This window comes from Hevea brasiliensis, chromosome 3 (genome assembly GCF_030052815.1).
Source record: "Hevea brasiliensis isolate MT/VB/25A 57/8 chromosome 3, ASM3005281v1, whole genome shotgun sequence".
NCBI classification, from domain to species: domain Eukaryota; kingdom Viridiplantae; phylum Streptophyta; class Magnoliopsida; order Malpighiales; family Euphorbiaceae; genus Hevea; species Hevea brasiliensis.
Window position 1 is genome coordinate 9,087,034 of NC_079495.1, and position 27,764 is coordinate 9,114,797.

Sequence of the window (27,764 nt, forward strand, 5' to 3'; positions counted from 1 at the left end):
TTCTAGAATATCAGCAGAACGATAAACCCAGCTCTGTACCGGGCAAAGGGGGCTACTACAGAGCTCTCATGGCACTATAAGCAATCAAGAAAGCCTTCCCAATTATGGTGTAGAAGCCGTTCACGAAAATTCAAAGACGGCCAATACAAGGAAACCTTCTCACTGTGCAAAAACCAAACCGTAGAGCCAAAAGTCGAAACACCAACTAGAGGCCTCCAAACTGCTTTCGACTATTACCATCGCAGCTCCAGCCAGAGACCTCAAAACCAAACACCGCACACAAGCACGGCTATAAAAGCCCTTTCATTGAAGATCATCAACCTACATGCAACCCCTCAAAAACAGAATCATCGAAGATCCAAAACTTGAAAGGAATGAACTCACCGAGCTGCCGAAACAACTCTAGACCAAGCAATGTCCTGCAGATCCCAACAAAGAAGATCCGAAACCTCCCTTCGGGGAGACTGAACAAGATTTATAATATATACTCATGTCCTTATTATTGTAAAGTTTATAATTTGAATCCTTATATGTAATTCTTATTACAAAATGACGAATTTATTTGTTTCTAATATTTTAAAATTAAATTATACTTTTTGAAGTATTAATTAGTTGCAAACCACATATAAGGTAGCAATATTGAGATGCTCAGCAACAGAATCAATATTATGAACTTCTTGTATTAATTTTAACCAATTTGGTACAAAAATCCAACCCAGAACAGAGAATGCCATGCAAACACTTTCTTTCCTCGATCAGAGGAGAGTTAAAATAGCATATGTGAAATCAAGTTGCATTTTTTACATATAAAGACATGAAACAAAAAGAGAAGGAAAAGGGGTAATCTATTGTTCAACATTTAAACTGGAACTGAATTCTCCTCCTGCATTGAGAAGTCTGAACCTGGAAGTTGAGTTTTTGGGCTTAGAGATAGAACTCCTCTTACAACTTCAACCATTGATGGTCGTTTCTCTGGGATTACAGACGTGCATCGAATAGCAATGTCTAGAGCTCCTAGCATCTCTTGTGGGTAAGAGTTTGATATCTTAGAATCTAGAACTTGGATTGCTCCATTGGTTATGTTGATTTTCCTTCGAACCCACTTCACGATATCAAGTGAATCCACTGGTTCAGCTTGCTCAGCTTGACGGCCAGTTATGAGTTCTAGTAGCACAACACCAAAGCTGTAAAAATCCATTTGTTCTGTTGCTTTCTTACTGTATCCAAGTTCTGTAACCAAGAAATCAACCATGTGAGGAGTTTTTCAGATCTTAAATTAGGCAATAACTCCAGTGCATATCAAAATAATATAGTTCAGTCAAGTCTCATCTTCTGAAACATATTTGTAAAAATCATGGTAATGCTTCTTAGTTTTAAATGAAAAACCCAAAAGCAATTGAAATTTTGCAGAACGTTATCAAAAGAGATCAAATAAAAGGTCCTAAACTGGTGTGCAAATTAATCTGCAATTAAAAGTAGTCCACAGGAAACAAATAAGCATCCGTCAAATGATTAGGATTCATATGTAAGTGGTTGACTAAGAAGGAAAGAAGTGTACCAGGAGCACTGTAACAAGAATCTGCAGATTCTGAAGCAATTGTTGACCGGAATGCAGCTTCTCCCACGAGTCGATCGAGAGCAAAATCAGTGAGCTTTGGTTCAAAATCTGTATCCAGAAGAATATTTTTCGACTTGACATTTCTGTGAAGTAAATGTGGAACATAATCCTTGTGAAGATATGCCAATCCTTGAGCAACCCCAATGGCAATCCTCAGTCTAACACTCCATTGTAACTGCCAATCTGTTCCTCCAATAATATCCCCCAAGCTTCCCTTTTGCAAGTACTCATAAATTAGAAAAACTGATTCATCTGAATGGCAAAATCCAAGAACTTTAATTCTGCTCTTATGCCTGATCTTGGCTAATGTCCTGACCTCAGCCTTCAGTGCTTTCGAAGTTTGGCTCCCAATATTGACTAGCTTCTTTACAGCAACCAGTTCTCCACTTGGTAAACTTATAGTATATACTCTGCCAAATGCTCCACCGCTTCCTACAGCACTTTTCTCATCCATTGCCATAACCAGATCATGCTCAGTTATTCTAAGAGGATAGAAAAACACAGAGCTCCAGCCACCCATTTGAGATTTCCACTTAGAGGATCGATGGAAAACAAAGAACTCAGCAGCAACAAGCAAAATTCCAATACCAACTGCTATAGAGATTAAAGCACATGCCATTGCACTAAGACCAATCGACCTATGGTGACAGAACTCGCATGCCTAAACCTTGATAAAACTGAGGCTTTTTGCTTCTCTTTCAACACTTCTTGGGAGGATCCAAAGGGGCTAAAAGATTCATGATAGAATGTCGAACCTGATGTATTGTCTAGCACTCTTCTTGATACTCCATGAAACCAAATCTTGAATTTGTTTTTTGTTCTTGATTACCAGGTATTACTGAAGTATGGTGACAGGTGAAAGCCCTTTTTACAAGGTTTGTTTTTGCATCATAGTTGCTCATCCATTGCTCTCCTTTCTACTTCATACATGTAATGTCAGCAGCAGCAGCAGCAGCTTCCTCTTCGGTTTCTTGATTGTCTATCCATTTTTTATTCGGGTATATTAGTTTCTACAAAAATTTGAATTTTAAAAAGAAGGTTTTATAACTGACCAACTTTTCCCTAGATGCTATGTTCTTTGGCAGGTCCCTTCCTTGCTTGATATGTCTCAGGAGTTTCATCATGCCTGTTTCAAATGAAAAAAAAAAAAAAGAAAAAAATAAAGAAAGTAAAAGCAGGCTTGAAACACGGTGACAGAATACACTTTTATGTATATAAATATACATTCTAACAGAGGCTACAACATCTTGGTCAGTTCTCAGAGCCATCTTCTCCAATGCCTCGTTAATTTCCTACATTAATATTGAAGTTCCATTACCAAATTCAACAATGTCTCAATGTCATACAATAAAAAAAAATCTCTTTCTTTTCTCAAAATATAAGTCCGTTACATTAAAACTTTGATTGCGTTATTTGATAACATAAAAAAATTTAAGTCACGTTTGGTAAAGCTTGATATAATGCAATCTAATCAATTATGTAATGCAATCTAAATTGTAAGGTAATTTAATTGTCGTTACATTACTCAATTTAGTTACAAAATAAATATATAAGTAGTAAAATATAATGATAAATTTTATTTTAATATTAAATTTATTTATAATATTAATAATAAGTGATAATTATTGCAGTGATTGGTAGTCAAGTAGCAGTGGTGGCGGTGGTAGCGACAGTGGTAATTTGGTAGTGGTGGTGGTGCAAGGTTTGGTAGTAGTGGTAGTAGTGTGGGCAAGTGATAATGATAGTAATGGTGGTAACATGATGGTGATGGTGATGGTGGTGATGGTGGTGGTGGTTGTGGTGGTGGTGGTGGTTGCAGAGTAGGAATAGTGGTGGTAGTAACAGTGGTAGCTAAGTAGTGGTAATAATGATAGTATTAACAATAAATAAAAAAATTAAAATAAGTAATCATTATTACATCCATCTTTGTTTGTAATGATCATTACATTATTGTAAGCATAATTGATTACATTATATGATTGTCATTCTATTACATTAAAGGCCATGTTTGGTAGGACGCAATTAAAGTTGTAACATAATCACGATTACATTGCATATTTGATTACGTTATTGGTAATATAAAAAAATATGCAATATAATCGTGATTATATTATAACTTTAATTACACCTTACTAAATATAGCCTTTAATGTAATGGAATGACAATTATATAATGTAATCAATTATGCTTAAAGCAATGTAATGATCATTACAAATAAAGATAGATGTAATAATAATTACTTGTTTTGATTTTTTTATTTATTGTCAATACTATCACTACCACCATTATTCAACCATCACTGCTACTACCACCACGACCCCACTTTGTCACCACCACCATCACCAATACTACTAATACCATCACCACCACCACCACCCGTTACTACCATCGCTATCACTACCACAACCACTTGACCACTAATATCATCATTTAGCCACTGCCACTTCTATCACCACCACTACCTCACCTTGCGACCACCATCACCACCTAACCACCGCTGTCGCCACTGCCACCACCACTTAGCCACCATTAGCATCCGATTACCAATCCTCAATCACTACCCCTTATTATTAACACTATAAATAAATTAAATATTAAAATTAAAATTATCATTACATTACTCTAGTTATATTTATAACCAAACATATGAATATAATGACAATTACATTATATTACATTACAACTTTAATTGCATTATATTACGCTCTACCAAACATAATCTAAATACATTTGCATAAGCAATAGAATGTAACTCAAACTAATAATGGTGGGAGTTGGTGATATTACCTATTGGAAATCACAGATCTTGAACTCCCCATCACTCTACCTATTTTGATTTGATTGCATTTTTTTTAAAGTCCTTTTAATTTCTTATCCTTAGTAGAAGAGGGATTTTATAACATTTTTCATACTTCACATTTTTCATACTTCCACACTCTCCTTAAAGTGCAATTGGGTTCAAACTTACAAACATCTAACCCTTAATTTTTTAACTTTCTACTAAATGCATCCTAATAATCATGCCATGTTATAGGTTAACCCGCTAACTCAATTTAATACATTTATGAAAAACTTTATTATTTTTTTCACAAGTCAACTTGTGAACCACTAACCCATAAATAGGCATTACCAGAAAATCATAAATTAATATATAAGCTTAACTATTTATTTTATTAGAGTTTTGTTATTTAGTTTGTAAATTTATGTATTATTTTGAAAATTATATTGTTTAACAATTATTTATTTTATAACTTTTGTTTAAAATATTGATTAGCTAAATATTGAAATATGTATATATTGCTTACTTGTTTAATTTTAAGTTTTAAAATTAATGTATTGTCTATCCATTTTTAATTAGGTATATATTAGTTTCTACAAAAATTTGAATTTTTAAAAGAAGGTTGTATAACTGACCAATTTTTCCTAGGATGTTATGTTCTTTGGTAGGTCCCTTCCTTGCTTGATATGTCTCAATCGTTTCATCATGCCTGTTTCAAATGGGAAAAAAAAAGTGTAAAATCAGCCTTGAAACAAGGTGACAGAAAATACAGTAATGTGTATATAAATATACCTTCTAACAGAGGCTACAACATCTTGGTCAGTACTCAGAGCCATCTTCTCCAATGCCTCATTAATTTCCTACATTAATATTGAAGTTCCATTACCAAATTCAACAATGTCTCAATGTCATACAATAAAAAAAAAAAAATCTCTCTTTTTTTCACATAATATAAGGCTATTACATTAAAACTTTGATTATGTTGTTTGGTAACATAAAAAAATTTAGGTTATGTTTGGTAGAGTGTATTATAATACAATGTAATCAATTATGTAATGTAATCAAAATTATAATGTAATGTAATGCAATTGTCATTACATTTCTCTATTTGGTTTCAAAATAAAAATGTAAGTAGTAGAATATAATAATAATTTTTATTTTAATATTTAATTTATTTATAATGTTAATAATAAGTGATAATGGTTATAGTGATTGATAGTCAAGTGATAGTAGTGGCTAAGTGGTAGTGGTGGTGACGGCAGCGGTAATTAGATGGTAGTGGTGGTGGTAAGGTGAGGTAATAGTACAGTCAAGTGATTGTGATAGTGATGCTGGTAACATGATAGTGATAGTGGTGGTGGTGGTGATCGCAGCGACAGAGTAGGAGTAGTAGTGGTAGTAGCAGTGGTGGCCGAGTAGTGGTAGTGGTAATAGTATTGACAATAAATATGAAAATCAAAACAAGTAATTATGATTACATCTATATTTGTATATAATAACCATTATATTATTTCAAACATAATTAATTACGTTACATAATTGTTATTCCATTACATTAAAGGGCCCTGTTTGGTAAGGTATAATCAAAGTTGTAATGTAATCACGATTACATCCATTTTTGTATTGTCATTCCATTATGTTAATTTTTTTTGTTTTACCAAATAACATAATCAAATATCAAATATAATCGCGTATTACAACTTTGATTAAGCCATACCAAACATGACCTTTAATGTAATGGCATGGCAATTACATTATATAATCAATTATGCTTAAAGTAACGTAATGATCATTACAAATAAAAATAGATATAATCATAATTACTTGTTTTGATTTTTTCACTTATTATCAATATTACCACCACCACTATTACCACTACTACTATCCTAATTTGTCACCATCACTACCACTATCCTATTACAATGACTACCACTACCCTGTTACTACCATCGCTATCGCTATCACTACCACCACCACCACTTGACCACTGCTACAACTTAGTAACTGCCACTTCTACCACTACCTAGCTACTATCACTACCACTACCTCACCTTGCCGCCACCACCACACCACTGCTATCACCATTGCCACCACCACGTAGACACAACTATCACTCAACTACTAATTGCTGCAACCACTGCCACTTAATATTAACACTATAAATAAATTAAAAATTATATGTAAATTATTATCACATTACACTACTTATATTTATATTTTGCAACCAAACATAGGATTGTAATGACAATTACATTATATTGCATTACAACTTTAATTACATTATATTATGCTCTATCAAACATAACCTAAATACATTTGCATAAACAATAGAATGTAACTTAAACTAATAATGGTGGGAGTTGGACATGTCACCTATTGGAAATCATAGATCCTGAACTCCCTATCACTCTACCTATTTTGATTTGATTTTCATTTTTTTCTTTAAGTCCTTCCAATTTCTTATCCTTAGTTGATGTGGGATTTTATCACATTTTTCATACTTTCACACTCTCCCTAAAGGGCAATTGGGTTCAAATTCAAGCGCATATGCCTAACTGTCATTTACCATTGTATGGATTGTATGGATGGCCGATCTACTTGGGTCTCGTTCATTTGACTCTACCCCTTGGGTCTAGCTCTCACTGACTAGGTCATTGACAAAAATCTCTCACTACCCTGAGCAATATTAGTTCAAGTTGTAGGTTGCAAATTTAGACACGACATAAAAAATAGAGAGTTAGTATTGGCTTTATTTGTGTTTTAATCGAAATCGTGTACACCTACTTATGACATACTAAAGGGATATTTGGTATGAGGTTAATAAGGGGTAATTATTGTCCTTTTAACTTTTAATCCACCGTTACTTTTGTTTGGATACTTAAAGAGATTATATTAACTTTTCATCTCATTAATATTTATACCTTCTTGAGTGGTTAAATGTTAACCTTGGGGGGCTTACGTTAATAATTACTCTCTTTAAAGAATAAAACTTACAAGGGCAACATTTAACTCTTAAATTTTTTAACTTTCTACCAAATATATCATAATAATCATTTCATGTCATGGGTTAACCCGCTAACTCAATTTAACACATTTATGAAAATCTTTATTATTTTTATCACAAGTCAACTTGTGAACCACTAACCCGTAAATAGGCATTACTAGAGAATCATAAATTAATATATAAGCTTAATTATTTATTTTGTTAGAGATCTATTATCTTATTATAGTTTATTTGTATTTCCTTTATTAAAACTTATTTAGTTTGTAAATTTATGTATCAATTCAAAATTATATTGTTTAACAATTATTTTTTTAAATTTTAATTAAAATATTGATTAGCTAAATGTTGCTTGTTTAATGTTAGGTTTTAAAATTAATGAATGTATTTCACATAATACATTATTTTTTAAAAAATTAAAAATATTGAATTATGTTAAATCATGTTAAATGTTGTGTATTAAATTCATCTTATACAATTTAATATAAATTGTGTTAAATATCTCACATAAAAAGATCTCGTATTTATGTCAATCTTAATTGTGCTCACGTCATTTGTTGACATAATAAGAATATAATCCATCAACTGAATTTTTATTTTAATTAAGTTACTTTTAAAGCGACGCAATCTCAAGTTTGAACTCTAATCAAAACTAAATGAAATTGGATTGTTAATAATAATAATAATAGTAAACCTCTCTTCTATACATCAGCCTACCGGAAAATTTTGCTGTGCAGAGGGTGATGAAAGCTTTTGAGACTCCATTTCTTGAGCTCCTGCTGCCTCACCTTCTTTCTCAGACATACCTGCTTGAACGATTATCAACAAAGTTCATCTGAATTTACATAACTATATTTATACATGTAGTTAAATTATCCAAATTGTATAAATTTCATCAGGCAATTAATCACAGAAAGTTTAATTAATTATTAATATTTACTTGTCATTGGTTGCACGAATCCTTGGTCCTTGATCCTGCATTTCCATGAACAAATTAAAGCTCAGAATGGTCATGGAGTTAGCAAGAAATCCAAATTAAAAGAGAAAAAAGAAAATAAAATCTATCTATATACATGTATATGCTGACCTATTCACGCCTGGATGTTTTGATGATTTTGTAGCTTCCAAATCTACTGAATCTGAGGTTTCATCAGAAGCAGAAGCAATTGCCTAGCTTAGATTGGTTGACCTGTTTATTTTTCACCTGGGAATTTATATAAGATTGAAAGAAAAGTTGCTGAGAATTAATCTTTTTAATAAAGAAACTAGAATTAATACAAATACAATAGTTATCATTCTTGTACTATATACAGGTATTTTTATATGGAACCTATCATGATTTTTACTAAAATGACAATTATTGATTGGTTGGCGATGTAGGTAAGAATTGCCCTTTATTCAAATCTATATACAGTGACACATATACGCCACATCAGATATCCATATATATAAATAAATAAAGAAATATAAATAATTTACTTAACAAATTTGTTTAAAATGGCCATTTTGGAATTTATATTGCCATTTGTGCTTTATTTGTATTTATTCTTTCATGCATGCTTTTATATCCATGCCGGAATACCTTTTTGAAATATAAATTATTATAAATTCATTACTAAAGTGTTTAATATCCAATATAATTAATTTAAAAGGTGGAATTTGAATTCATGTGTAAAATTGATTGTGAAAATATAAATAAGAAATAGCAATCTATTTGAAGCAAACATTTGTGAAAAATCTCATGTTTTTAGAAAAAAAAAATTTCATGGTAAAAAATTAATTAGCTGAAAAAGAATATCCAATAATAATAATAATGATAATGATAATAATAATAATAATAATATACTATCTTAGAAGAGCAATTAATAAATTCCCACAATCTATATATATTAAATTTATTTGACTTTCCAACATTTTCTATCAAAGGAAAGTGTAAATTTCATTTCTCATTGCATATAAGACTAAAAATGTCGATATCTGGTCTGCCAGTGAGTTGGTCCTTCAGAATTTCTCATCAATTATGGAATGTACATGATTGTAGGTTATATAGGAACAAAGACTTTGATAAATTACTATAATTTTAAGGATGATTTATTTTTATTACTAATTCGTGTGTGCGTATATTTTATCTTTGAAAAAAAAATGTTCATGTCTAATTAAGAGTAACAATAGATGGAAAACTTAATTAGCAATCAATTTTAGATCTTTATTACTCTTGTTAATTATTATGCAAATTCAATCAGAAAAATTTTATTTGAATAAAATTTTGTTTTAAATAATAGGCCTGATTTAATTTGAATAATAAAAAGCTCATATAAATAGTGATAAATAATAAAATAGCAATCATACGTAATGAATTTTAATTTGAGTAATTAAACGAAGAAAAAAAACCTAAATTAGTAACTATCTTTTTTACCTTTTTACTTTGGTAATTTTCTTTTTTAAAATATAAATGAATTTCTTAAGAAATAACTAACTAATAATTAATCAGTTTGACTTGGTTAATAGTTGTCACTCACCTGCAAGATTCAGATCATTCCTCCAACCCTCTATTAAAAAAAAAAAATCGTTCTACATTTCACATTAAAATTTTCACATTTTTCTCTATTTCTTTAAAAAAAAAAAAATTACTATTAAAGGCTATTAAGGACTAGGCAGTACTTGATTGTCTTTGCCATAGAAGCAGATTTCTTCGATACCACATATTCCACATCTGCACACATGCCTCTCCCATAGCCCCATCATCCAACAAATTAAAGAAATAACTTAATAATTCATGCATCGAAAAGAAAGAACGTGCACCTGGATGATGACCAACTCAATGCCAATAATCTTACGTAAGGGGGCAATGAATAAAAACATGCATATCATCTTCCACCGCATTACAAACTACACAACCCAGCTCAATATTAATTCCCTTATCTCTAAAGTTAGACTTTATAAGAAGGATACTTCTTAACATTCCCCATAGGAAATTTTTAACCTTAAGAGGGACACGAATTTTTCATACCTTTTTCCAATCTCCAAGCAGAACAAAAATAGAAGTATTCTCAACCGAATTAAAAATAGAATGATATCCAGATTTCACAATATATTTTCCAAACTTGGCAAAATGCTAGATCTGTAAATCTTCCCTCCTAGATATACTTAAAGGAATTCGGGTAATAGCTTCTGCATCACTAGGAAGAAATAATTCAGAAATCAAATTCACATTCCAACTAGAACCATTTTCATTTATCAAAATCGAGACCTTAATCCTTTAAACCCTCAATAAGCAGGGTATCCAAATAAAAATTATGATCTCTATTAAGGATCCCCCCAAACATTTATACTAGACCAATCTCTAACTCTCATCCGATACCCCTAGATAGCAAATCTTGGGACTGCAATAAGCTTTTCCACACAAAACTCTGGTCATACCCTACTTTAGCATCTAAAAAAATCCCCTCTTGGGAAATATTTTGCTTTGAGGATTCTACTTGGAAAAGCATTTGGATTGGAAATAATTTTCCAACCTTGCTGACCCAACATTGCTACGTTAAAGCAATGGAGATTCCTAAAACCCAACCCTCCGAACTCTTTTCTTGAACAAATCCTATCCCAAGACAACCAATGAATTCTTCTATGCCCATTACCATTAGAACCCCACCAAAAAGAATTCATCATTCTTTGCAGCTCCTCACATAAAGAGATAGGGATACCAAAAACACTCACGCAATAAGAGGGAATAGATTGAGCTACAGACTTCAACAAAATTTCCTTACTAGCCCGAGAGAGAAACCTACCCTTCCAACTGCATATATGCTTCCAAACCCGCTCTTTCAAATAGGCAAACACTTGCTTCTTATTCTTGCCTATCAAGAACGGAAGGCCCAAGTACCTACCATGATTGAGAGGAGTAGAAACATCCAAAATATTAAGCTTCAAATTTAGTTGCATCAAAAGTATTAGCACTAAAGAAAATTCCAGATTTTTCAAAATTAATGGCTTGACCAAATGCATCCTCGTAAGTGGCTAGAATATATTTAACAGTATGACATTCCTTAACATCAGCCCAGAAGAAAAAGAAACTATCATCAGCAAAAAGTAAATGAGACACACTTAGGGCACGTCTGCTAATCCTAGAACCATGGATATCACCCCTGCTCTTAGCCTACCTAAACAAAGCTGATAACCCTTCAGCACACGAATGAACAAATAGGGTGATAGTGGATCCCCTGTCTAAGACCTCGATTAGGCCTAATAGGGCTAAAATTCACATCATTCAAAGCAACAGAATATGAAACAGATGTGACGCAAAGCATAATTAATTATACCCATTTATAATCAAAACCCAATTTAAGTATGGACAACCAAAGATATTCCTAGTCAACACGATCATATGCTTTATTGATATTAACTTTTAAGGTTATTTCCCTTTTTTTTCACTCTTGTTTTCCTCTTCATATGGTGAATAACCTCGAAAGCTACCATAATATTATCAGTGATAAGACGACCTGGAACAAAAGCTGATTGGCCAAAGATATTAAATTGGGTAAAATAAGCTTCAATCTATTGGCTAAAACCTTTGCTACAATTTTATACAGCGCAGTACACAAAGAAATGGGATGCAAATCCTTCAACGAACCAGGATTCTCCTTCTTCGGAATAAGGATAATTATAGTGTCATTTAAAGAATCTGGGAAAATACTAGTCCTTAACCACTCTTGACAACAATGGACCACTGATTCACTAATAATATGCCAAAACTTTTGATAAAATGCCAGGTTCATCCCATCAAGACCAGGAGACTTGTCAGGATGTATCTAGAAAATTGCTTTTTTAAATTCCTCAGCTGAGAAGGGAGCTAATAGTCTAGCATTATCAGAAGCAGCAACTTTTGGATCAAGAAGGTTCACCACTCTAGAATAGTCTCCGATTGCTGCAGAAAATAAATCATTGAAACACTCAGTAATGTCTCATCCCCACTTTGTCCTTTTACCAATGCCCCTTTGAATCTTGAAGAGCTTCTACATAATTTGATCTTCTTCGAGAGGAAGCTTGGGCATGAAAGAAATGGGTGTTACTATCCCCTTCTTTAAGCCGAAAAATTTTGGAACGCTGCTTCCAAAAAATTTCCTCCTCCGATAAAACTCTATTAAGATCCTCTTTTAACCCATCCTTAATAAAAATAGAAATACCATCCTCCTTACACTAGATTACACACAATTCTCTTTTGATCTGATCCACTTCTTTCCTAAAACCACCCCGTAAGGCTTTTCCCCACTCCTGAAGCTTATGCCCACATAATAAAATGCACTTGCTAATTTGTTCCCCGACAGTCTCATCCCAAAAATCTTTAACAACATCACAGATATCAGAATGAGATAGCCAGAAATTCTCAATTTGGAATCTCCATGTCTTTCCAGTCCATCTACCATAATCTGTTTCCAGAAGGATCGGGGAATGATCTGAAACTGAAGCTTGCAAGGTAGAAAGCTTACAATTTTCAAACAAACTTAACCACAAAGGAGACACCAAGGACCTATCCAGTCTTTCTCTTATCCATCTGTCTATTCCTCGACCTCTTTCCCAGGTAAAAGGATAGACATGCAACGGGATATCAAAAAGGTTATAGTTATCTATTATTTCTTTAAACCATAGCACAAATAATCCGAGTGAGGATTACCAGCCCTTTTATCCTCCAAATTTAACAAGTTATTAAAGTCACCGATGCACACCCAAGGAAGTGAAGAACTACCTTCCAAGTGAGATAACAAATTCCAAGATTCTTGTCTTCTTCCCCTTTCGGAAGGCCATAGAAACCAGTAAGCCCCCAGTTAATACTATTCATGCCAGAAATGGAGATATTAGTGTAATTAGCAGAAAAGCTAGTAATAGTAATAAGAGAAGAATTATTCCAAAGAACAGCTAAGCCACCGCCACCCAAATTATCCTCACTAAAGCAATAATCATACCCAAAATGAACTTTTATTTCTTCAATTTTATTTGAATGAACTAGAGTTTCACAAAGGAAAATAATATTTGGCTTTTTAGATAAAATAAGCTCCTTCTGAGCACGAACTGCACGAGGGTTAACAAGGCTCCCGCAGTTCCAGCTTAGGTAAATCATGGCTCTTGGCAGGCCTGCTTACCAGGTCTTGCCGTTTTACAATTACCAGATCTAGAAAAATGGACAAAAGAGGGTGACATGCCTGATTGAAGTTGACCCTCCTATGGAATCGCACCATGCACCATACGTTTACTTTTTAACTCTCTTCAAGAAGAATGGTGTTCTCTTTGCCAATAATAATAAGCCCATCCGAACCATCAACTTTATAGCCTAAAGATTGCGAACCCATATTTTCCTTAGGGCCCATTTGGAAATCCGCATCAGCCATATGTAAATCAACATTATTTAACCGAATATCTGCATGATTAATGAAAATCCCATGCGTCTTGCTCATCACTGAATCAGTTGGACCTTTAAATTTGAATTCCTGTGATCCCGCTAACATACCCATAACTTTCGCACCTCTCCTATCATGTAACCACTGATTTCCTACCGTCGATGATTATCGAGTGGACGGTCGTAACCAAGCACCCCATCCATGTAAGGGGGACAGTCCGTTACCCCATGAGGATTGGCCAAATCCAGCTAAGCCATAGGCCTATGAGATGGTGTAAGGGTACAATTGATGAGAATGAGAAGTTTGGCGGACATTTTTATAAATATGGAAAAGTGCAGGGGGGTGTGACCACTGAGACATACTGATGTCTCCTCCTGCCAGAGGTCACTATGTTCGTAATGCTCTTTAGGGGGGTGTGACTAGTTGGCCACTGGTGAGCACGATCAAGCCCAGCTAGTTGCTAAGTTTGGTGTCAAGCTTTCCACCATCCCCGGGGTCACTGGCGTAAGGGCGTGACTCTAAGTGAGCTCCCTACGTACTCATGGTACTAGGCGGCGGGCATCGTGCTCTCGTGAGAAAGGAGCTCGGTGTCACCATGAAGAAGGAGCTTTATGGACACTACAAGGCTGAGGGGCTTGTAGTGCACGTCTCTCCTAGGCCTGAGGTTTCCATATAAGGCCGACGATGCTGCTCGGTATAAGGGCCAATGACGCTACTCAGTATAAGGGAACAAATATTATACATTGGATTTGGGTTCAGCCATATGGTTGGATGATGCTTATTGCCTTGCTTTCGGACGATGCTTGTGGATGTACACAATGAAGGGTGACATCGTGCTACAAAGAATATCAATGCTCCATTACTGGGCTAGATACGTGAAAGACCCTCTATAAGAACATTTGAGATCCTCTATAAGGGGAAAGACCCTTGAATACGCGTAGGCTAGCCTAGATTGGGTGGAAGTCTAGGCGCCGCACGGGACTACTGTCCGAGCTAGGAAGTGGCCCCGTGACAGTTGGTATCAGAGCAAGGTCAGTGCTCGTGATGGATAATAATCCATACCTCCCTTGAGAAACCTTCGATCGTGTGATGCATACGAGATGCAAAAATAGTGAGAAACGATGTAATGCGATGGTTGTTAAATAAAGCGATAGAAGCTAACCGTGTGTTCACCTTGAGAAAGGGTGAGCGGAGATACAACCCCGAAATGGGGGAAGGGCATGATGTCCCCATTAGAAACATATTGTGGTATGCACAACGTATAAGGGATATGTTGCGCAAATGAGTATTCTTGATGTTGTTGAGCCCTGAAGAGGTGGTATGCGAGTGCAGTACACCAATTGGGGCTCCTCAATGCAAAGGATGCTAACGTGGGCAAAACAGTGTGCGAAATTGGCAAATGACATTTGCCAAGCAAGTAACATCATTTGAGACTTTGGTCGGACAAAAATGAGACGATCGATATTGAGACATCACTAGAAAATATGGGGCAACTGGTAGCCCTAAAGCCATTGAGATGGTGAATGACCCTTGTCGGGTGATGAGATACAATACTCGGGATTGCTTAAAAAAGACTGTAAAAGTCTTCGAGATGTGTGGGGACGAGTAAGCCCCAAGGATTGATAAAACGATTATGAATTGTTAATAGATTGTGGAAGTCTTTTGAGATATGTGGTGTGCTATCCCCAACAGATTATGAAACTGATGGCTTATCTCACTGAGATGGCGTCTTACCCTAGTTGGGTTAAGAGTTGGAAGTCGGGAACTACTTATGGGCTATGAAAGCTTTCAAAATACCTTAACATATTTTTTGCGGGTAAAGAGATGGGAAATTTGAGATAGCTTAACGGTTGTGAAAACCTTTGGAATGATGGGTGTGTTAGTAGTATGCCCTAGAGCATATCATTTAGCATGTATCTTGTACATATTTTTATTAATAAAAGGCATTTTCACTTTTTTGTTTACATAATATATTTATGTGTAATAGAAAAGGTCCATTGATATTTTATTAGAAATTCTATTCTTAAGTTATTAAGAATATGAGTGACAGTATTTCTAGCACAAAGTATCATAAATAGATTCACAATCAAGCATACTTCACAATAAGAACATGACTTATCCAGAAAGATTGTAATCATGTTTGTTCCCAAGTTATTTATATGAGATGTAAATAAGATGGAATGGTGAGTTTCATGCCATATTACAAACATGATAGGCACTTATACATGATAAGTAGGTCGAACCAGTGACATTTATGACAAGCACATAGAGTTTATTCTTATCAATGTATTGTCATAAATTATATTAGTGCATATAATCTTTAAACCTGAGATAGCACAGTTATCTTGTATATAAGTGGTTTGAGTTTGATACTACTTTCATACTTGTACTGTGTATGGGTATATGGGTATGTGTTGGCTTCTACTAGTTATATATAGAGGTAGGTGTTGATCAAGATGGAATCTGTTGCCCTAAGTAAATAGGGATAAAATTCTATATTCATTTAATTGTTCTTGATATTTCAAGTTCCTGGCTAGGACAGATAGATTTATTCAGAAAAGAGTTTCTGAAGAGAAAATCTTTTTACTCAAGAATTGGAATTAAAAGAGAATATAATATTCATAGCAAATGGGGTTTGACATAAACCATGACTCCAGCTTGAATTGGGATTTTGTAACAGAGAGATTCTAGTGCATGGTAACATATGATTATAGGTTCATTTAAGGTAAACCTTATTACTAATTGGGTGGCCATGGCATGCTATGCTCGGTGTTAACCATGGTCTATGAGGTGCATAAAATGATTTAGAGAAATCATTTATGGTAAGAAAGAGTTCTAATGATATTAAGAGTTGATATCATGTCTCATTGCCAATTAGTGATGAGCCTAGTAAGTCACACACATACACAAGTAATCACCAAATTAAATATGATTTAATTAATTAATTAAAGAGTTTAATTGATTAATTAAATAATTTTGGTTTGCAATTAGATTGCAAAGTCCCTAGCATGGCTTGAAACCAAATCTAAGTTATTGGATATATAATATAAGTTAAAATTATATTTAAAGTGTTTAAATATGAATTTAATTAATGAGAAATTAATTAATAGAGATTAATTAATTAATTTATATTTGATATAAATTGAGTAGAAGAAGAGAAATAACTATTTTGGGTTGAGAACTCAAAATTAAGACACAGGGGTATTTTGGTCATTTCACAAGGTGACATGTGGCACCATGAGATGGTGACACATGGCACTACACATAAGCTTGCCATATGTCTTTTAATCATGTAAGATGATTAAAATCAAGATTAAATATAGGTTTGACACTTGGCACAATGTGATTGGGTCAATTAAACCTAGAGCCAATCAGAAGGTGACATGTGGCAAGGGTTTTAAGTGGTGACCTAGCTATATAAGTGTAAGAATGAAAGAACAAAAAAGACAAGCTACTCATTCTTTCTTTGGTACCGCCACCCTTGGCTGCCTCTCCCTCTCTTCTTCTTCATCTCTCAACAATTCAAAGAGATTAGCCAACAATCTCTTGAATTAAAAATACTAGAAATCGTTTCTAGTGTCCTGTTTACATCTGTAATCTCTCAAAAGGCAAAACTTGATTTTCTAATTGATTGGGAAAGCTTTAGAAGCTGTTCAAGGGCTGCCATTGGTGATCTTGGTGTGGACAAGCTAGAGGGACATCTGGTGTCCTAGGCGCATCCCAAAGGTGCCAAACACACTACAGTGCGTCAAAAAGGTTAGTGCACTTATTCTTGATCTAATCTAGGGTTCTAAAGAATTAATCTGTTAATTCTAAAATCTTAAATGGCAAATATAGATCCAAAAATATATTAAAAGAGTTTTAATATACTGTTTATCATTGAAATCAAATAGATAAAAATGAATCTTGCATGATGCATGTGACCCTAGATGAAAAATTTGGAATTTCAATGATCTAAACTTGTGTTTTTCATGCTTCCGCTTTTTCAGGGTCAAATACCCTAATTGATATTGAGACGGTTGTTTTCTCCCCTGGAGAATAACCATTGCGGTTGGCTGCTATAACCTTCAAATGAAGGATGAGTCCTGTATAGAGTCCCTTGAGATACGATCGTTGCTATTCTATGGATAACATAGAAAGTGAAATTGTTGCTAGAGTGCAACTCGAGATGAGACGGTCATTGCGTGCCATTGATGGCAAGTTCGGATTATGCACGGATTCCATTGAATCCCATTTAATTATGAGGCGATAGATGCTAAGAGCTGCCGAAGTTACAATCAGCTATGAGATGAATTCGGAAAAGAGACAAGTGGATCCCAAATCATGTTGCGTAAAAATTGAATTGGCTTACTATAAGCCTAGAAAGGATATAGAACCCAAGATCCAATTTCGGAGGTAACAAGTTGGCTTGTGGTAACACTAGAAAGGGCGGAGGCCCAATTGTGCATGGAAGCACTATGAAGTTGCATTGGCAAATGGTAGCCCAAATATTCATATAGAACTCAAAGTCGCGAATTCTTGGTACTAGTAACCGAGTCATCATGTAGATGGTGGTAGCTTATATGAGAAAAAGTTTGCCAAAACAATCTTAAAATGCGAGATGGTGGTGATGAGAGCCACATTGTGATAAAAGTGGTGATACCACATGTGGGAGGGCTACACGCCTCATTAGATGTAATCTTTTGAGGAGAGGGTAATGACTCCACGATGAATTGGGTGTATCAATAGAGCTTGAGGCCACCTTGAATACCTATGAAGTGAGAATACATAGAGATGATGAAGCACTTGTCAAGTGAAATTGAGTTATGGGCAAACGAATGATCTTGGGATCACAATTGTGATGATAGTGGTGTTAAATAGAGTTCTAGACATTCGTGGGAGCTCTAAACAATTGTGATGGCCAAGCATTTAGATTGTAATAACGAGATGAGCTTGATGACTGTGGCAGTCGTGTATATGTGTTTTTCACTGAGGAAACTAAAATGAGAAGCATGTGGGATAAGATAAGTCCCTCGAGGCTATCTTGTAGAAATTTTACAGGTGGAGACTGCAATCATAAGCAATATGGTATCCCTTCGAGGTGTCAACCACATTCCAAGTGGAAGATGAGAAGTAGCAAAAAGGTGGAGACCTCAAGAGAACATGAATGCAAAACTCACTTTGTGGTGCCCAAGGTGAATTAAAACCAAACAGGAAGAGAACGAAGCGAGCAGAAGCAATTGGTAGCCGAGAATTGTTTATTGTTGATAGGCGGTTGCATCAAGAGATGGGTGTACGAACAATGGGTGTGCAGTAAGAAATAAGGGCAAAACTAGCACGAGAAATGAGTCCCACGAGTATAATGTGAGTTCTAGAGAGGAACGTGGTGATACACGAAATCGATAATGTGTAAGTTTCTCTATTCATTTACATGATGACTATGTTGTTCATTATTGGCAACTATAATATTATAGCATAGCTCCGAAATGGAATACTATTACTTCCTTATGCTTGAGTTCATATATAACACTATTGTTTTGTATTGTGATTATTTTGCGAGGTACTTACGATAGCGCGACCATAAGGCAAAGCCATAAGAATGACTTAGTGAAGGCCCAATACTATTCATGCGGAGGCATGTTCATCACAATACAGAGAAATGAAGCACCGAAGGAACCATCATAAAATGAGCTTTAAAGAATTAAGTGGGGGAGTATGCAAAGGATTAAACTGATCCATCAAAGTGAGAACTCGCTGGAATGCAATGCCACGGCAACAATAGTGGTAGTCGACAGGGTTGTCGAGTATCTAAGTGGGGGAGAATGTCACAAGGAAAAAAATGGTAATGTCATTATTAATCAAGCGGGGCAGCCATTCCATCATTGATCGAGTGGGGCAACCATGCCACAATCCTAACATGAGGATGATATGAAGAAGGTGTATGAAGACACACACAAGTTCATATGAAGATACATAAAGGAATCATGAGATCAATATGTGACAACCAGACATGATGAAAGATTTAAAGAGGCACAAGATGTTTGGGAGAGCTTTGTTCAAGATGGTGAATAACACGGAGAGGCACAAGATGTTCAAGAGAGCTTTATTCAACAAGGGTTGTTCAAGGCAAATCGATGAGGACATCGATTGTCTAAGTGGGGGAAAATATAAGGGGGACAGCCCGTTAGCCCTTGAGGATTGGCCAAACCCAGCCAAACCGTAGGCCTATGAGATGGTGTAAGGGCACAATTAATGAGAATGAGAAGTTTGGCAGACACTTTTATAAATATGGAAAAGTGCAGGGGGGTGTGACCACTGAGACATACTGATGTCTCCTCCTGCCAGAGGTCACTATGTACCTAATGCTCTTTAGAGGGGTGTGACTAGTTGGCCACTAGTGAGCACGGTCGGGCCCAGCTAGTTGCTAAGTTTGGTGTCAAGCTCTCCACCATCCCCGGGGTCACTGGCGCAAGGGCGTGACTCTAAGTGAGCTCCCTACGTACTCATGGTACTAGGCGGCGATCATCGTGCTCTCGTGAGAAAGGAGCTCGGTGTCTCCATGAAGAAGGAGCTTCATGGACACTACAAGGCTGAGGGGTTTATAATGCGCGTCTCTCCTAGGCCCCAGGTTTCCATATAAGGCTGACAATGCTGCTCGGTATAAGGGCCAATGACGCTGCTCGGTATAAGGGCCAATGAAGCTACTCGGTATAGGGGAACAAATATTATACATTGGCTTTGGGTTCAGCCATACAGTCGGATGATGCTTATTGCCTTGCTTTCGGACGATGCTTGTGGATGTACACGATGAAGGGTGACATCGTGCTACAAGGAATATCAATGCTCCATTACTGGGCTAGATACGTGAAAAACACTCTATAAGAACATTTGAGATCCTCTATAAGGAGAAAGACCCTTGAATACGAGTAGGCTAGCTTAAATTGGTTGGAAGTCTAAGCGCCGCACAGGACTACTGTCCGAGCTAGGAAGTGGCCCCGTGACACCATCCACGCTGCCTCGGGCTCTATGTGCCATCGAATAATTTTTTGCAAAAACTCTTATTATGCCCAAGACACTTGCAAAGAAAATAGAATATTGGAAATAAATAGTAAAATCATGGTCACCTTTGGTTAAGACTTTCTTCGAACGCTTGAGGGGGCATCCGAATATCCAAAGCAACTCTAATCCTCATGTAACTCTTTTAGCCTCCTTTGCTAATGGTAGTGTCATAAGAAATAAATTTTCCAATAAAATCACCTAGTAATTTTGCAACAGCTTCATTAACATAGCCCACCGCCATATGGTGAATTTGGACCTAGAACAATGCTTCATTCAACTCAACTATAAACGGATCCTCGCGAGGTTGCAAATGGTTATTGAATGACCAACGTCCACTGTCTATCACCCGATGCAGATCCACAGGATGAAAAATTGAATCAAATAAAGATTCGATCCCAAATCCTTTATGAAAACACCCCTCCATAGCTTCCAAAGGTGGGAAAGTGTATTACGCATTGCACTAAAGTTAACAGTACAATTTGTCAAAAGTCGTCCAACCAATGTATATTCGTTATTTGCCTGGTGATCTCTTGCCTCTGCAACCTTAAGATCAAAGGCCTCCACTTCATCTATCTTCTGCAAGCGTTAGGTTTTCGAAACTAGACTTCATAGAAAATAGGAAAACTCGCTGCCGTAGGCGAGAGAATTTCATACCATTAGAGCAAGACTCAATACCACAAATCCAAATACAACCATAACGTATTTGAATTTACAAATTATAATGGAAATTTTTACAAAATTATTCATCGATGACATCCCAACACCTCTAACAATATCAAGTGAGAACAATTTTACATTGTCAATATTTTCATGAGGAGAGAGAAAACAATTTTAGTTATCTTTGATATTAATCGCGACAATTCTAGTGGTGTACTTTCAGTATCTAAAAAAATTCTAGTTCATTGATGTCTTTTAGGTATTCCAGACATATCTTTGGGTCGACAAAACTCCACTGAAGAGCTGATAGTGAATTAGATAAGATTCGCGAGCACTCAAAAGCTCAAAGATCATTGTGAAAAATATTTTTTTTTCCTATGCTTCAAAACGTGCCAGTTGCATCCATTAGTTGAATTTCATATTGATAATCCCTAACCCCAATTTTTAGTCTTGGTATACACCATAGAATTAGCTTAATACCGATGTTTTATGTATTCTATTTGAGCTATATAAATATGCAAGTGTTTATATATAGGGTCAATTGTCAAAAAAAAAATTCTGAATTTGGTATTTTTTGCAATTAAATTTTGAAGTTTGATTGATGTTTTAAATTGACCCAACTGTTAAAAAATTATTAATATACTTAATGGGAATTCCATATCAACTACCATGTCATCGCTAGAGAAACCACGTCAAAAATCCTAACTTAGGGTAATTGCCAAAAAAAAAAAAAAGTTTGTCAATTTTTACAGTTAAACTGTAAAGTTTGCATAATTGCGAAATAAATCTTCAAGTTTGATTGATATGAATTCTACAGTAATGAATGGCAACTAACGTGGAATTCCCTAAATATGCTAATGGTTTATTGACGATCAGATCAATTTGAAATATCAATTAAATATGAGGGTTTAATCAATAATTATGCAAACTTTATAGTTTAATTGTAAATGTGTGTGTGTGTGTGTATATATATATATATAGAGAGAGAGAGAGAGAGAGAGAGAGAGAGAGAGAGAGAGAGAGAGAGAGAGAGAGAGAGAGAGTATGCAAGATTTTTCTTAGAGTTGACACATGACACTTATTCTTAGTACTGCCTCGTGATATTTAATATACAAAGATTAATTTCTTTATAATTAATGGTTATTGCTATTTATATTAGGTATTTATTTTTCTTTAAGTATTTTTATTATTACCATTATTACCTAAATGTTAATAATTTAAATGATTATTTTATTAATTAATTCAATACCCAAGGCCCAATAATTAAACTTATTATATTATTTTTTTAGTTTACTAAATATATACTTAATATTGTTCTTTCTTGAGCACTCATATATCTCATAGTATTCATAGTATATATTTTTATAGATGCAATTAATATTAGTTTATTATATTGTTCATATATTATGTTATATATTAATTTTATAAGATTGATGAATAGATCTTTCCTAATTGTTGATACTTTTTTAAGTTTTGGGTAGGATAGTGAATTTAAGAAGAAAAGTCAAAAAGATTTGAATTTTTTTACATTTAACTTTTTTAAAAATAACCTTGTTATTTATATTTACCCATTAATTATAGAATATAAATTCATTATTTAAAATTGTAAGGTTGGTTAAAATTGTCCTACAATTTAAAATGCCCACTTGGAAAACTCCGTTGAAGTGATGCAACCTTACATGCCTGTTTGGCATTTTGAAATAGTAGGCTTATTGTTTGGCTAGTAACATTTTCTCGTCTCCTTGTTTAATTTAAGTTTGTAATATGGTATCAGAATATGTCTGATCTAGCTCAGTTTAAATGTCGAATTCTTAGTGTTGCCTGCAAGCCCATTTACCCAAATCAAATCAAATCGGTAAGACCCAACCAAAAACCAAACTCTAAATCAACTTTAGGACTGTAGAGCCTCTTAACAGAGCACCCATCGCCGTCCTCCTCCATTGCTTGCCCGTTGTCAACGACTAATATCGCCCATCCAAGCACAGCTACCCTGCCACAACAAAGCAAACTTGTAGAATATCAGCAGAACGATAAACCCAGCTCTGTACCGGGCAAAGGGGGCTACTACAGAGCTCTCATGGCACTATAAGCAATCAAGAAAGCCTTCCCAATTATGGTGTAGAAGCCGTTCACGAAAATTCAAAGACGGCCAATACAAGGAAACCTTCCACTGTGCAAAAACCAAACCGTAGAGCCAAAAGTCGAAACACCAACTAGAGGCCTCCAAACTGCTTTCGACTATCACCATCGCAGCTCCAGCCAGAGACCTCAAAACCAAACACCGCACACAAGCACGGCTATAAAAGCCCTTTCATTGAAGATCATCAACCTACATGCAACCCCTCAAAAACAAAACCATCGAAGATCCAAAACTTGAAAGGAATGAACTCACCGAGCTACCGAAACAACTCTAGACCAAGCAATGTCCTGCAGATCCCAACAAAGAAGATCCGAAACCTCCCTTCGGGGAGACTGAAACAGATTAATAATATATACTCATGTCCTTATTATTGTAAAGTTTATAATTTGAATCCTTATATGTAATTCTTATTATAAAATTATGAATTTATTTGTTTCTAATATTTTAAAATTAAATTATACTTTTTGAAGTATTAATTGGTTGCAAACCACATATAAGGTAGCAATATTGAGATGCTCAGCAACAGAATCAATATTATGAACTTCTTGTATTAATTTTAACCAATTTGGTGCAAAAATCCAAACCCAAAACAGAGAATGCCATGCAAACACTTTCTTTCCTCAATCAGAGGAGAGTTAAAATAGCATATGTGAAATCAAGTTGCATTTTTTACATATAAAAACATGAAACAAAAAGAGAAGGAAAAGGGGTAATCTATTGTTCGACATTTAAACTGGAACTGAATTCTCCTCCTGCATTGAGAAGTCTGAACCTGGAAGTTGAGTTTTTGAGCTTAGAGATAGAAGTCCTCTTACAACTTCAACCATTGATGGTCGTTTCTCCGGCATTACAGACGTGCATCGAATAGCAATGTCTAGAGCTCCTAGCATCTCTTGTTGGTAAGAGTTTGATATCTTAGAATCTAGAACTTGGATTGCTCCATTGCTTATGTTGATTTTCCTTCGAACCCACCTCACGATATCAAGTGAATCCACTGGTTCAGCTTGCTCAGCTTGACGGCCAGTTATGAGTTCTAGTAGCACAACTCCGAAGCTGTAAACATCCATTTGTTCTGTTGCTTTCTTACTGTATCCAAGTTCTGTAACCAAGAAATCAACCATATGAGGAGTTTTTCAGATCTTAAATTAGGCAACAACCCCAGTGCATATCAAAATAATATAGTTTAGTCAAGTCTCATCTTCTGAAACATATTTGTAAAAATCATGGTAATGCTTCTTAGTTTTAAATGAAAAACCCAAAAGCAATTGAAATTTTGCAGAACGTTATCAAAAGAGATCAAATAAAAGGTCCTAAACTGGTGTGCAAATTAATCTGCAATTAAAAGTAGTCCACAGGAAACAAATAAGAATCCGACAAATGATTAGGATTCATATGTAAGAGGTTGACTAAGAAGGAAAGAAGTGTACCAGGAGCATTGTAACAAGAATCTGCAGATTCTGAAGCAATTGTTGACCGGAATGCAGCTTCTCCCACGAGTCGATCAAGAGCAAAATCAGTGAGCTTTGGTTCAAAATCTGTATCCAGAAGAATATTTTTTGACTTGACATTTCTGTGAAGTAAATGTGGAACATAATCCTTGTGAAGATATGCCAATCCTTGAGCAACCCCAATGGCAATCCTCAGTCTAACACTCCATTGTAACTGGTAATCTCTTCCTCCAATCATATCCCCCACGCTTCCCTTTTGCAAGTACTCATAAATTAGGAAAATTGATTCATCTGAATGGCAAAATCCAAGAACTTTAATGATGTTCTTATGCCTGATCTTGGCTAATGTCTTGACCTCAGCCTTCAGTGCTTTCGAAGTTTGGCTCCCAATATTGACTAGCTTCTTTACAGCAACCAGTTCTCCACTTGGTAAACTTATAATATATACTCTGCCAAATGCTCCAACGCTTCCTACAGCACTTTTCTCATCCATTGCCACAGCCAGATCATGCTCAGTTATTCTAAGAGGATAGAAAAACACCGAGCTCCAGCCACCCATTTGAGATTTCCACTTAGAGGATCGATGGAAAACAAAGAACCCAGCAGCAACAAGCAAAATTCCAATACCAACTGCTATAGAGATTAAAGCACATGCCATTGCACTAAGACCAATCGACCTATGGTGTCTAGGCAGCTCATCGGAACAAGAATTAGGCAATCCTGGGCCACAAAGATCAGGATTTCCTTCCAAGAATGAAGCAGGGAGACCTGAGACTAGAGCAGAGGGGACTCTACCAGAAAGTTGGTTAAAAGATACATTGAAGAGAGCAAGCTTCAAATTTTGAAGCCCTAGCGGGATTGAACCAGTGAGATTGTTATCAGACAGATCAAGGTAAGTTAACACTGGCAAATCAGCAAGGGATGTTGGGATTTCTCCAGTAAGACTATTGTCTGCCAAAGACAATGAAACCAGTTTCCTGCATTTTTTTAGTTCAGGAATTTGACCAGAAAGGGAATTATGGGAGAGATTTATAATACTCATAACTGGAGAATCACAGAAATTGGGAGGTAATTCACCATAAAAACCATTAAGAGATACAGAGAATCTATATAGGCTCTTAACCAAACCAAGACCCTTGGGAATTTTACTAGAGAAGCTGTTGTTATCTATCTGAACTTGCTCCAATTGAGCTGCCATTGATATTGAATCTGGTATTTTACCAGAAAATCTGTTGTTTTCCGCTCTAATGAGCTTTATTTTGCTCAATGACCACAACGCATCTGGAAAATCACCAGAAAACTCATTGTTTTGAACTTGAAACCTCTCAAGGTTCAAGCATCCATTAATTGAGCTGGGTATTGGGCCTTTGAAGAAGTTCGTGTGGAGACCAAGGTTTATGAGGCCTTGTGCACCGCATATACCGCCTGGAAATGACCCTGAAAGCTTGTTTTGTGAGACATCAAAAGACACTAGGCTCTTGAGAGAAGACCCCAGTGTTGGAGGAACCACACCACTTAGATTGTTCTGTGACAAGTCCAAAATTTTTAAACTTTGCAAACCCACAAAAGAATCAGGAATTTGACCACGAAAACCAGAGCTTTGCAAAAAAAGTTGCTCAAGCTTCTTAAGCTTCCCAATATCACTAGGAATCTCACCCACCAAATATGCATTTTGAGACAAATCAAGAACAATAAGCTCCGTGAAATTCCCAAAAACAGAAGGAACACTACCTGAAAGCAAGTTGCTTCCCAAGTTGAGTACTTGCAGCTTCACCAAGGAGCCAATGCCTTCTGGGATCTTTCCCTCTATATGATTCCTGCTAAAATCAAGAACTCTCAAAGATTCAAACTGCGAAATCTGATCTGGGATAGTACCCCAAACGAGATTGTTACTGAGATTCAAAGTCACCAAAGAACTACACTGAGAGAGGTGTAGAGGTATAGGCTGGTTAAAAAGATTATCAGAGAGATTCAAAAGAGTCAAATTGGTTAGTTCACATAATTGAGAAGAGATTTCACCAGAAAGATTGAGGCTTGCAAGATTGAGAGTAGTTACGGTAGGCGAAGATGAGTTAGTGCAGGATACTCCAGTCCAGTTACAGTAATGGAGATTTGAGCTGCTAGACCAGCTAGAAAGCGAGTTCCTGGGGTCTTCAATGGAGGCCTTGAAGGAAAGAAGGATATCAGCTTCAGTTAAAGCTGAACTAACAATGAAGAGAGTGAAGCTGATAGACAGAAGGAAACAGTATCTGTAGGAAGCAGAAGCCATAGAAGGACCCTGAGAGAGAGAGATAGAGAGAGCTTGGCTATGTTGTTTTCAACCTTTTGTATGTATGAGTGGAGCTTTGAGACTGAGAGAGAGAGAGAGAGAGAGAGAGAGAGAGAGAGAGAGATGGATAGCCAGATGGTGATGTTGATGTGTTGATGCTATCAGACCTTTGTAAACAAGCCATTAGGGACTTTTTGGAATTTTTCATAAAGTTGAATCATTGCACATTGAATTTAGGGTTAATTATAAAACTTCACATTATGCTTAGCTTAAATTACACTTTAAACCCAACTATTGATTATCCTAATTAGCAACTTTTAGTTCTATACTAGTATTAATGAAATACAAAAATTTGAGTTCAAAAGTGTCCAACAATTTAAAAGTCAAGGCTTAAATACTAAAGGATAGAGATCAACTTTGTCATT

General features: G+C 35.5%; 1 protein-coding gene across 2 annotated transcripts; it reads right to left on the reverse strand.

Annotated features, from left to right (window-relative positions):
• Positions 1-766: 766 nt before the first annotated feature.
• LOC110644683 (probably inactive leucine-rich repeat receptor-like protein kinase At5g06940) lies at positions 767-27,477 on the reverse strand. Of its 2 annotated transcripts, none has more exons than XM_058143793.1 (2): positions 25,050-27,453; positions 767-1,230 (listed from the first exon to the last, which is right to left on the reverse strand). In XM_058143793.1, exons 1-2 carry the CDS (start codon positions 27,337-27,339, stop codon positions 860-862), a joined length of 2,661 nt encoding a protein of 886 aa, XP_057999776.1. In that variant the 5' UTR covers positions 27,340-27,453; the 3' UTR covers positions 767-859. The 2 variants fall into 2 exon arrangements, with proteins under 2 accessions (XP_057999776.1, XP_057999775.1); XM_058143792.1 differs by lacking the exon at positions 767-1,230 and adding an exon at positions 24,148-24,721 and having other exon boundaries at positions 25,050-27,477.
• Positions 27,478-27,764: the final 287 nt, after the last annotated feature.

Excerpts from the sequence above, each read along its gene's own strand:
- LOC110644683 (XM_058143793.1), bottom strand. The coding sequence starts at position 27,339 with ATGGCTTCTGCTTCCTACAGATACTGTTTCCTTCTGTCTATCAGCTTC. Across the intron at positions 1,231-25,049 it reads TTCTTGTTACAATGCTCCTG|AACTTGGATACAGTAAGAAA; the intron begins GTACACTTCTTT and ends TCTTGGTTACAG.